Below are 11,905 nucleotides of genomic sequence, written 5' to 3' on the forward strand. Positions count from 1 at the left end.
AATTTGCATAATCTGCCAAGGAAATCAAAATCATGTGCGAGAAAAGCAAAGTAAACGCTTTTCCCCACTAATAATCCACACAAACAATACTCTCTGATTAAATAATCCCACCAACACGGTAAACCACGTGACGTGGCCTCCATCTACAGCAGGTCACAGGACAAACGTTTTGCACGCACATGTACGGAATCTTTCCTACTGTTCCAACCATCCGCGTGTGGATTTCTGGAATCTTCCCCTTCCGTTCCCTTCTCTCCCTCTAGTCTTCGCCACCGAGCGACTCTCTCTTTTTCTGCGTGTCTCTGAATATTGTGAGGACAGAGAAAAAAACAGTGGAAATGGAGAGGTACTTGAAAGACTTCGAGGTGGAGAACAAGAATCCTTCGGAGGAAGCTATTCGGAGATGGAGAAACGCTGTCGCTCTCGTCAAGAATCCTCGCAGGAGGTTCCGCTACGTCGCCGATCTCGCTAAGCGGTCCGAGGCCGAGAAGAAGAAGCGTGAAATCCAGGTCTCTCTCTCTCAGCTTACGCAGTTTTTACGTTTTTGTTTTGATTTCGTTAAAAAAATATGAACACGCCGGTGTTTATAGAGGTTTTGCTGGCCCGATTGTTGGGTTACCGAGAAAAAAAGGGTAGGAAAACAAAAGAAATTAAAACGATTTTCAGCATTTTAATTTGAGTAATTTGGACTGCTAAAAATTCAGTGATCGCTAATCGTAGGTTGTAAATTAAATCGTCATTTCCTACTGAATGGATGATATTTATTTACATGAGCATTTTGGATTAGAACTCACAAAATGAAAGAAAGAAAGACAAGCAGGAGGCTAGGGATTTTGTTTCGGCTTACAATGCGTTACGCGTGGGTGGTCCTACGTTTGTTCTCAATTTCTTTATTGTAGTACTGTTTTTCGATCCCCGTCCGTTTTGAGAGCTCGTGGTATTGATGTCTAGGTGAGACTCACGTTAAAAAAGAAAAGAACAAACTACATAAAAACCCCCTAAACTATAGGGTTATTTTCAAGTGCAGATTTGCAACTCATTATTGCAAAATGGGGGAAAAAAAAAATTGGGACATTTTGGAAAATGCCAAAGGAGAGAGAAATGTCTTTAAAAGCCAAACTGTATAAAACGCTCTTATTTATTTTTTGATTTCTAAGAATCATTTATATTTGTATGTATTTTTTTAAGTTGATAGTTTTTCTTTTTCGAAAAGTTTGACTTTTTCAAAAGTGAAAGTTTTGTGTTGCTAAAACATAAAGACTTAATTATTGATATGCCCCTCTGCAGTGTTTCACCAAAAATCTCACTTTACCCCTATACTTCAAATCGAGTCAATATGCCCTCGTGCTTTATTTTGCGTCCCCTGCTACCTCATTCCGTTAGTTTGGTCAGTAAAATCGTTAACTTGCCGACGTGGCATGGGTATTTTAGTAATTTTAACTATTAAAAATTCTCAAAAAATTTTAAAACAAGCATTAAAACATTTTAATAATAAAATAAATTAGAAAAAGGGAAAAAATAAATCCCCAAAACCCGAATAGCCCCCCAAAACCACAACCCAACCCTTCACCATCGCCAAAAACCACCCCCAACCCATGCTTACCATTTCCTCCCCATCTTGCCACCCTGATTTCTCCTTCACCAAGGTAAAAAAGTAAAAAAAAAACAAAATAAAGTTCTTCAATACGACTTTACTGTTTATAAACTCCAATCGCATAACCTTCATGGCTGCATAGAGAATATGTGAAAACGACGAGCATGAAATCAAATCAAACCCAGTTGGAGAAGATAAGAGAAGCTCTTGCGCCTTGGGGTTTTGGCGTTCGGATAATTTGTTGGGATGGCTACAGCTTGGGGTAGATTGGATTTGTGGGGTTGGGTGTGGATTTGGAGTGTCAGCTCAAAGTGAGTATGGTTGGGGGTTGAAAGTGGCTAGGTGGGTTGGGATTGATTGTTATTAATAGTTTGGGGTGGGTGCATCACCTGGGTGGGGATATCATATTTGAAAAATGGTGGAGTGGTGGCTAAGTTGGGGGCGGGGGTGCAGTGGGGAAGGGTTGGGTTATTGTGGTGGTGGGGCTATTCGGGTGCCAGGGGCTTTAATTTTTTTTTTCTAAAGAACTTTCTAATTATTAAAATATTTTATAAACAGTTTTTGAAAATTTAATTAAAATTTTTGAAATTTTGAAAATTTTGAATAGCTAAAATATCAAAAATACTCATGCCACGTAAGCAAGTTAACAAATTTACTAACCAAATTGATGGAGGGGGGTTAATGGGGGACAAAAATAAAGCACAGGGGGCATATTGACTCAATTTGAAGTGCAAGGGGCAAAGTGAGATTTTCGGTGAAACACAAGGGGCATATCAATAATTAAGCCAAACCTAAATTTACTAAAACAAAATTACCCACAAAATTTTCAGATTATCAAAGTCAGAGATGCCTTTCATTTGGGAAAGAGAGAGAGAGAGAGAGAGAGAAAGTTGATGCAGAGGGGAGGGGGAGAGAGAGAGAGTTTAAGTACTTATTATGTTTTGGATCCCTTGGCCTTGGGCCTTGGCTTGAGAGAGAGAGAGAGAGAGAGAGCTGGTGGGGATGAGGAGGTATGTCGGGGGTGGGGAGGTAAGGGGAGGTGCGTCGGAAAGAGGTGGTGGTGGAATTGGGGTGTCGGCGATGATGAATTTTTTTTTTTTTTTTGGTTAGTTTTTTATTTGATTTTTTTATATTAGTTATTTTAAAGATATATGTTTTTTGTCCACATGGAGTCCATGTCATTAAAAAATTGAACTCACATTCGCCACATCAGCATTTAACAAACTTACTAACGATCTGACTAACAAGTGGGGGCAATTTGTAGGTTTTCTAGGAGTTTGAGTATGTACTCGTAAATGTCTCTAAAATTGGATATGAACTTGAAAATGACCCTATAATTTAGGTGGTTTTATGTAGTTTGTCCAAAAGAAAATATCAATTTTCCGATGTAGTACTTTTTATATTAGGTACTTGCGTTTAAAATTAAAAAACTCAATTTCATTTGCCTCAATAGAAAACGACGCGTAGTAGGTTAGTCCATCGTTGACATAAAAACGACGCGTAGTCGAAACGTTATAACCAAAAAAACAGTCTTCTGTCGTGCTGATGGGTGCAAATATAATAAAAAAACATTTCTGACTTCATCTTTCACTAATGGCAAGGGACGAAATTTCTAGGAATTTTCGCATTATAAAAATGTCAAAAATAATATGTATATATATATATATATCTATAAAGCAGAAGACAAAGAATAGTGAAACATTCAAAATACCAGAAAATGCCTTTAGTTAATTCAAACATTAAGAATTGAAATTATTAATTAAATGAGGAAAATATAGCAAATTCACATTTTTTTCAAATTAAAAAAATTAAAATTAAAAACAAAATCATATAAAAGGTCATACTTTTATGGAACATAACTATCCATATTATTTTTTCTTAATTCTAAAAATAAATTAAAAAATTAAAAAAGAAAACCAATTGGCACATGCCAAGGGGCTAGTGACTTTAAAACAAGAGGGTTTTGTTGACCCAAAAAAAAGAAAAAAAAAATGGTTTAGTTGTGTTGGTAGTGGGTGGCTATTAATAGAGATTATTGACTGAGTCCCAGTCCAATTTGATCCTTAAAATGGGAGGGTGGGTCACCCAAGTGGGGGCATCATGGGCTCTTTAAATTTTCTATAGATGATATTTTATCCACTTTTCTTTCTGTTTTGTCTATATATATAATACAAATTTATATATAAAGCAAAAGGCAGAGTGGTAAAACATTCAAAATACAGAAAATGCCCTTGGTTAGTGCATATATTAAGAATTGAAATTATTAATTAAATGAGGATAATATGTTAAATTCACTCTTTTTCATATTAAAAAAAATTAAAATTGAAGGAAAAATCATATAATGGATCCTCTTTTTATGGAACACAACTACCCATTATCTTTTTTAATTATAAAATAAATTATTTAATTTTTTTTCAAAAAGCATCTCATAGGTGCATGCATGAGAGGCTAGATATATATAAAGCAAAAGGCAGAGAGTGGAAAACATTCAAAACAACAGAAAATGCCTTGCTTTATGCAAACATTAAAAACTGAAATTATTAATTAAATGAGGATAATATGGTAAATTCACACTTTTTCATATTAAAAAGTTAAAATTAAAAGCAAAATAAGATAATGGATCCTATTTTTATGGAACACAACTATCCATTATCTTTTTTAATTCTAAAATAAATTTAATTTTTTTAAAAAAAAGCCTCTCACAGGGTTTAGGGTGCAGAGAGGCTAGTCTAATTTATTTTAGAGTAAGGGTTTGTTAGGTCCACCAATTTAATATTTTCCATGCTATTTCAATTTATATGAATAACATTCATCTGGCATATATTTAAGTGACGCTAACATGGCATAAAATTTTGCTTCACTTGTTTTTTGTTTGTTTGGGTAAAGGAGTATTATGGCTGTATTAAATTATCAAGAATTTTTTTTTTTACATTAACGTCTTGTTTGATTATAAAACCGAAAAAGGTGCAGGAGTTGGCAGATCATGCTCAACTATTTGTTTAATTTCAGTTGATTGTGATTTTCAGTCAAACACGGTGCACACACAGATTTGGTCGTCTTTCTGAAATAATAATTGTCAGCACCAATGTATGCTTTCTTGTATTAGAAAACAGTATGTTAAGTTCTAGTAATTCTTAAAAAAAAAAAAGATACATATTAGCTCCAACTTACAACTTTCAAGTGAAATTTGCTAAATTATATTAATGCTGAAAGTGAAAGATACTTCAAAATGGTATCTTATGGGCTTGAAAAACTTAGTTATAATTTTGATTTTATGGTATAATACTAGGGTCATGCTAAAGAATTGAGGACTCTTTGATTTATTGCATGATAATAAATCCTAGGGTTAATACTAAATTCTATGATTCATGATATTTTTTTCCCCAGAGCCTGAAAATCTTGTTGGTCATACTATCTTTTGAAATCCCATTACTTAACCAAATGATCATGATAGTTGTTGAAATCCCATAATATGCTATTTCAAACCCGGAAGATTATTTTGATCAAAACAAAAAAAATTGTAAAATAGGCTTTTGAATTCTCCTTTTAGAAATAAAGGAAAGTTTTAGTTTGTAACATTTGTGTTTTCAGACCTGCAACAACTTTTAATACCTTGCATATATTGAATGCTGACATGCATTGAGAGTAGTTCAAATCTGATGTAATAACTGACAATAGGACTTCGTTAAAGATCTTATTTGAGGACTGTACAAGAGAAACAACTGCATATATGCATGCAGATGCACAAATGTGGTTGTAAGCTATATATGTTTGAATATATTCGGTGGTTACTCTGTTATTTTCGGTTGAAGACTTTGACTTGTGAACTTTTACTGCTACTATAGTTCGGGGGGACTCTGATTGTCATCTGTTTTTTGACTTTGTTATTCTTCTTTGTTTTACCAGGAAAAGATTCGAGTTTCTCTTTACGTTCAGCAAGCAGCACTGCAGTTTATTAAAGGTATCATCTTTAAGTTTATAGGTCAAGTAAAGGTTCATTATGTGTGTGCTGATGTCATGTATTCATTCCTTCTCTCTCTTTGTTATGTGATCTTATGAAGCTCGTGCTGGTGATCGATCCAATGAAAAGCCAGGACAGGATGAATACAAGCTGTCTGAAGATGCCAGAACTGCAGGTTTCAGCATTCACCCAGATGAACTTGCATCCATCACGTGTGGCAGTGATATTAAGGCCTTGAAAATGCATGGTGCTGGTGATCGATCCAATGAAAAGCCAGGACAGGATGAATACAAGCTGTCTGAATATGCCAGAACTGCAGGTTTCAGCATTCACCCAGATGAACTTGCATCCATCACGTGTGGCAGTGATATTAAGGCCTTGAAAATGCATGGTGCTGGTGATCGATCCAATGAAAAGCCAGGACAGGATGAATACAAGCTGTCTGAAGATTCCAGAACTGCAGGTTTCAGCATTCATCCAGATGAACTTGCATCTGTCACGCATGGCCATGATATTAAGGCCTTGAAAATGCATGGTGCTGGTGATCGATCCAATGAAAAGCCAGGACAGGTTGAATACAAGCTGTCTGAAGATGCCAGAACTGCAGGTTTCAGCATTCACGCAGATGAACTTGCATATATCACGTGTGGCCATGATATTAAGGCCTTCAAAATGCATGGTGCTGATGATCAATCCAATGAAAAGCCAGGACAGATTGAATACAAGCTGTCTGAAGAAGCCAGAACTGCAGGTTTCAGCATTCACCCAGATGAACTTGCTTCTATCACGTGTGGCCATGATATTAAGGCCTTGAAAATGCATGGTGGAATTCATGGGATTTTAAGAAAAGTCTGTGTGTCGCTAGATGGAGGAGTCAAAAATAGTAACATACCAATCAGGCAAAATGTTTATGGCTTAAACCGCTATACGGAGAAACCTCCCCAAACATTTTTTGAGTTTGTATGGGAGGCCCTACAAGACGTAACATTAATTATCCTTATGGTATGCGCTGTGGTTTCAATAGGAGTTGGAATTGCCACTGAGGGGTGGCCAAAAGGCATGTACGATGGTGTGGGAATTTTAATTAGTATAGTTTTAGTGGTTATGGTTACTGCCGTCAGTGACTATAGACAGTTGTTGCAATTCAAGGATTTGGACAGGGAGAAGAAAAAGATTTTTGTTCAGGTCACTAGGGATAAAAAAAGACAAAAAGTTTCCATTTATGACTTGGTTGTTGGAGATATTGTCGATTTGTCAATGGGGGACCAAGTTCCAGCTGATGGGATTTTCATATCAGGATACTCTTTGCTGATTGATGAGTCAAGCTTGTCAGGTGAGAGTGAGCCGGTGAATGTATATGAAGAGAAGCCTTTTCTTCTTTCAGGAACTAAAGTGCTAGATGGGTCAGGTATAATGCTGGTGACAACAGTTGGTATGAGAACTGAATGGGGAAAGTTGATGGAAATTCTGAGTGAAGGAGGAGAAGATGAGACCCCGCTGCAGGTAAAGCTGAATGGTGTTGCTACATTTATTGGTAAAATTGGTCTGACTTTTGCTGTGTTGACATTTTTCGTATTGGCAGTAAGATTTTTGTTGGAAAAAATACTTAACAACGAGATCACTGATTGGTCTTCAACTGATGCAGTAATCCTATTGAACTACTTCACTATTGCGGTAACTATAATTGTTGTTGCAGTTCCCGAAGGATTACCATTGGCAGTGACGCTGAGCCTTGCTTTTGCTATGAAAAAATTAATGAATGATAGGGCACTCTTAAGGCATCTCTCAGCATGTGAGACAATGGGTTCTGCTAGTTGCATTTGCACAGATAAAACAGGGACATTAACCACAAACCACATGGTAGTTAACAAGATATGGATATGTGAAAAACCTTTAGATGTAAAAGGTAATGAGAGTAAAGAAATATTGAATTCAGAAATATCTGGAGCATCAAGCATCCTTTTACAGGTTCTATTCCAAAATACAAGCTCTGAGGTTGTTAAGGAAGATGGAAGGACCTCCATTTTGGGGACACCAACAGAGTCAGCATTATTAGAATTTGGTTTACTTTTGGGTGGCAATTTTGATGCTGTACGCAGAGAGGTTAATATTCTTAAGGTTGAACCTTTCAGTTCTGTGAGGAAGAAAATGTCTGTGCTTGTGGCTGATCCTCATGGTGGGAAACGAGCCTTTTGCAAAGGTGCATCAGAAATAGTACTGGGAATGTGTAACAAATTTATTGACTTTAAGGGAGAATCTGTTATTCTCTCCCGAGAACAGGTAAAGAATATCACGGATGTCATTAATTCTTTTGCTTCTGAAGCCTTGCGAACGCTCTGCTTGGCTTTCAAAAATATAGATGACTCTTCCATCGAAGATGACATCCCAGATGATGGCTATACATTGATAGCAGTTGTTGGTATCAAGGATCCTGTGCGCCCTGGGGTCAAGGATGCAGTTCAAACTTGTTTAGCTGCTGGAATAACTGTACGAATGGTCACTGGTGACAATATAAATACGGCTAAAGCCATAGCTAAAGAATGCGGCATACTCACAGAAGGATGGTTTAGCCATAGAAGGACAGGAGTTTCGTAACATGTCTCTTGAGCAGAAGAAAGCTGTTATACCGAGGATTCAGGTTACTAAATAATTTCATTGGAAAATTTTCACCCTCAACCATACCTATTTAAAGATGTTCACAAAAAATTTAAATGTTCATGTGGATACAGGTGATGGCTCGGTCTTTACCATTGGATAAGCACACCTTCGTGAAAACTCTGAGACATGAATTTGGTGAGGTAGTTGCAGTGACTGGCGATGGGACTGACGACGGTCCTGCTTTGCTTGAGGCAGACATTGGACTTGCTATGGGCACGGCAGGAACAGAGGTTTGTGTCACAGCTACTTTTTCTTGTGCGTATCTCAACCTTGATGACCAAGCATCATCTTACTCAAATAACTCATTCTCTAACACCCATTTTCAGACATGATTTAATCCTATGTTGCTCCTTGGAATTTCATTTCCTGTAACTTCTCCTTACTATCACTTTGCAGCTTTTTTTTTCCTTCAAACTTTCAAATGTTTTCATCCAACAAAATCGATTTACTCATGACATGGCTACTAACATGATTTGTCACATATTTCACTCGAACTCATTTCATGTATGTCACATGTAGCATGCATTGACAAGACACATAATCTTTGATGGTAGGACACATGGCGCGTCATGTTACTGAGTAAAACAATTATTTTTAAGATATATTCTTGGTGCATAGCCAGAAGAAAAAACAATTAAGGCTGTAGTTTCGAATTATTGTTGTTTGTTTTATTATTTTTGTTACTAATATTACTATTTCGGTGCCTTGTGCCCATATTTACCCTTGGACAGAAATGACCACCAAAATAGAACTGCTTCCTAAGATAACCTGAAAAAGCCTTAGATGTGATAAGAACTGCCCTCTTCAGTACCCTCCTACCAGGAAGCTGGTGAATGCAACTTGATTTTTGTAACTTGTATAACATTTACCAGAAAAATAAATTGGTGTCTTGTTATTTTTGTCAATTTGTGTTGCTTTTTAACACCCCTTGACTTGGGGAATAGGTCAACTTGAGATATTTACTGGGATTTTCCTCTCGTCCTCTTGCTAATTATAGCATATACTGCTTGCTAAAGGAAAAGGCAACTCCAAACTACAACATGTACCTCAACGAGCTGCTCTATGACTTTTCTAAATCATTTTTGAACCATTACTTTGTCCAATTAGTATGCTTGGAATGGTATCCTTCCAATAAATTTCAGTTGCTGATTTCTGGAAATCACAAGTCTCTCTGCTTAAATCAACTACTCAATTATATTTAGCTAATTATCGACGGGGCCTTTTTTTGTTTCCTGCAATCTGAATGTGCATAAGGTTAACTACCATTTTGTGTCATTTAGGATTTGTTTTCTCCTCTTGGCTGCTTGATAATTGGATGTTGTTCCTAGTTCTGAATAGCCAATTCATGGACGGTATATACAGGTTGCCAAGAAAAGTGCTGATGTCATCATATTGGATCACAATTTTAAGACTATAGTAAATGTGGTCAAGTGGGGACGTTCAGTGTACATAAACATTCAAAAGTTTGTGCAGTTTCAGTTGACAGTTAACGCTGTTGCTCTAATAATCAATTTTGTTTCTGCATGTGTCTCAGGTATGTTTGGTCTGGCAGATTTTTCTTGCATGCTACACCATTATATTTGTTTAGATAGACACAAATAAATAACGATAAATTTCACATCTCTTTCAGGATCTGCTCCCCTTACGGCTGTGCAATTGCTTTGGGTCAGCATGATTATGGACACTCTTGGGGCATTGGCACTTGGAACAGAGCCTCCAAATGATGGACTTATAAAAAGGCCCCCTGTTGGGAGGGGTACAAGCTTCATAACCAAGGCCATGTGGAGGAATATCATTGGCCAGAGTATCTATCAACTGATTGTCCTTGGAGTTCTCAATTTCTATGGTAAACAGCTACTTGGACTTTCTGGTTCAGATGCAACTGAAGTTCTAGGCACACTGATATTCAACGCATTTGTGTTTTGCCAGGTACATTTTACTGGTTAAAAGCAACCCTAGTTTTCTCTTGCATCATCAACACGTTTAACTTTAATACAGCCTATAACTTCTTCTGGGCTATGCATGTGTCCGTCTCTCTTTCTGAAATCTTAACACACTAGTATAAGTACCCGAATCCCGCATACATATAATGTTTGTTTGCTTTTGTTTTTATCAGGTGTTTAATGAGATAAACAGCCGTGACATAGAGAAGATAAACATATTCGTGGGCATGTTTGACAGCTGGGTATTCCTAAGCGTCTTGGTTTGCACAGTGGCCTTCCAAGTTATCATAGTAGAGTTCTTGGGAGCTTTTGCTAGCACTGTTCCACTAAGCTGGCAACTATGGTTTCTCTGCATTTTACTTGGATCAGTTAGCATGCTTGTTGCAGTTGTGCTCAAGAACCCTCACAGAAGGTTCCACTTTGTTGCCGATCTCGATAAGCGGTCAGAGGCTGACAAGAAGAAGCGTTAAATCCATGTCTCTTTCTCTCTCTCAGCTTATGCAGTTTTTACGTTTTTGTTTTCATTTCGTTAAAAAAATATGATCACACCGCCGTTTATAGAGGTTTTGCCGCTGTTTATAGAAGCATCAAACCAATTATCTTTATATATAGATCTAGACAATATAGAAGACGAGAGGCATGAATCATATGCAGCGGCAATGAGAAATCCGATACAACTGCCATGGTGAAGAGAGGGAACCGTCATGGGAGAATGAGTGAGCGAGAGGGGTTTAGCGGCGCTGGTGAGAACTTCGGCGATAATGGAAATTTTGTGGGAAGAGGGTAGGGGAGGAGGAAGAAGAAAGAGGGAGAGGGAAAGACTTTTTGGTAATTATTGACTTAGCTTTATTAGATGAGTTGGCATGCCACATAAGGTGGTTTATAAAGGGTGTTTTAGGAATAATGGTGGGTGGAAAGATAAGATTGTGTTTTGTCAAATTTACATGATAGGTGGAAAGATAAGGTAAGTGGGGAAATAAGACATGGGGTGGAAATAGCAGCACTTATAATAAAAAGACCTTTCTGTTGTGAAAAATAATAGTTTTCCTCTTTCCGTAAAGCCAAACACAAAATATTTATATTATAAATAACATATAAACAAATTGAAAAGCTTTGAAGGTATAATGAAATTGAAGAAAACAGAATAATTGGGAAATAAAAGGAAAATAAATAATATGTAAGAAGGTGAGTTTGGTACGGTAAAGCACGTCAAAGACGTTGTCCTAAAGCCTTTGTAGCCTCCCTACGTGCAGGTATTGACGGTCTACAAGACTCCAAGATACGACCCCTTATACACAAACTCAAGATCCGTTATGAGCACATTTATAGACAGATATAGGTATTCAAGTCACATAACCATTGCTCAAAATAATAATAATATAAAGTAGAGAATATATTTAAAAATTGAAAAGGAGAGAATTAGAATATGTATGTGATATTCTGATAGTGTATTGTGGTTCTTGTGTATATTGTATATATTAAATGTGAAGGAGTGGCGTTTTATAGGCATCCAAAAACATGTAAATTTCACCAACCATAAAAGTTTACCAACCAAAAATTAAGACATTCACCAACCAGAAATAAAGCCTCAATATTAAATATTTATAACCCCCACAATAAATAAAATAAGACAACCAAAATAATTAAATAAATAAAATGGTTAAATTTTTAAAACCTTTTAAAATTCCAACAATCCCCCACAAGGTTTTCAAAATTTTACCATGACGAAAAAACAGTGAAAAATATATA

The 11,905-nt window shown here is 36.6% G+C and overlaps 2 protein-coding genes across 2 annotated transcripts; both read left to right on the forward strand.

Annotated features, from left to right (window-relative positions):
* The first annotated feature begins 217 nt into the window (after positions 1-217).
* LOC103342418 (calcium-transporting ATPase 4, plasma membrane-type-like) lies at positions 218-10,761 on the forward strand. The gene is made up of 7 exons (XM_008246041.3): positions 218-509; positions 5,501-5,555; positions 5,656-8,193; positions 8,285-8,443; positions 9,576-9,747; positions 9,844-10,142; positions 10,330-10,761. The coding sequence occupies exons 1-3, from the start codon at positions 339-341 to the stop codon at positions 8,148-8,150; spliced, it is 2,721 nt and encodes a 906-aa protein (XP_008244263.2). The 5' UTR covers positions 218-338; the 3' UTR covers positions 8,151-8,193; positions 8,285-8,443; positions 9,576-9,747; positions 9,844-10,142; positions 10,330-10,761.
* LOC148914812 (putative calcium-transporting ATPase 11, plasma membrane-type) lies at positions 8,285-10,761 on the forward strand. Its single transcript, XM_089043468.1, has 4 exons — positions 8,285-8,443; positions 9,576-9,747; positions 9,844-10,142; positions 10,330-10,761. Exons 1-4 carry the CDS (start codon positions 8,288-8,290, stop codon positions 10,624-10,626), a joined length of 924 nt encoding a protein of 307 aa, XP_088899594.1. The 5' UTR covers positions 8,285-8,287; the 3' UTR covers positions 10,627-10,761.
* Positions 10,762-11,905: the final 1,144 nt, after the last annotated feature.

This window comes from Prunus mume, linkage group LG8, assembly GCF_029339155.1.
Source record: "Prunus mume cultivar Tortuosa linkage group LG8, ASM2933915v1, whole genome shotgun sequence".
In the NCBI taxonomy this organism is placed as follows: domain Eukaryota; kingdom Viridiplantae; phylum Streptophyta; class Magnoliopsida; order Rosales; family Rosaceae; genus Prunus; species Prunus mume.

Bases quoted from the DNA above. Each gene is read 5' to 3' on its own strand.
- LOC103342418 (XM_008246041.3), top strand. From the start codon at position 339: ATGGAGAGGTACTTGAAAGACTTCGAGGTGGAGAACAAGAATCCTTCG. The intron at 510-5,500 runs GTCTCTCTCTCT...TTGTTTTACCAG, and splicing joins AGAAGAAGCGTGAAATCCAG to GAAAAGATTCGAGTTTCTCT. The intron at 5,556-5,655 runs GTATCATCTTTA...GATCTTATGAAG, and splicing joins AGCACTGCAGTTTATTAAAG to CTCGTGCTGGTGATCGATCC.
- LOC148914812 (XM_089043468.1), top strand. From the start codon at position 8,288: ATGGCTCGGTCTTTACCATTGGATAAGCACACCTTCGTGAAAACTCTG. The intron at 8,444-9,575 runs GTTTGTGTCACA...CGGTATATACAG, and splicing joins TGGGCACGGCAGGAACAGAG to GTTGCCAAGAAAAGTGCTGA. The intron at 9,748-9,843 runs GTATGTTTGGTC...CATCTCTTTCAG, and splicing joins TGTTTCTGCATGTGTCTCAG to GATCTGCTCCCCTTACGGCT.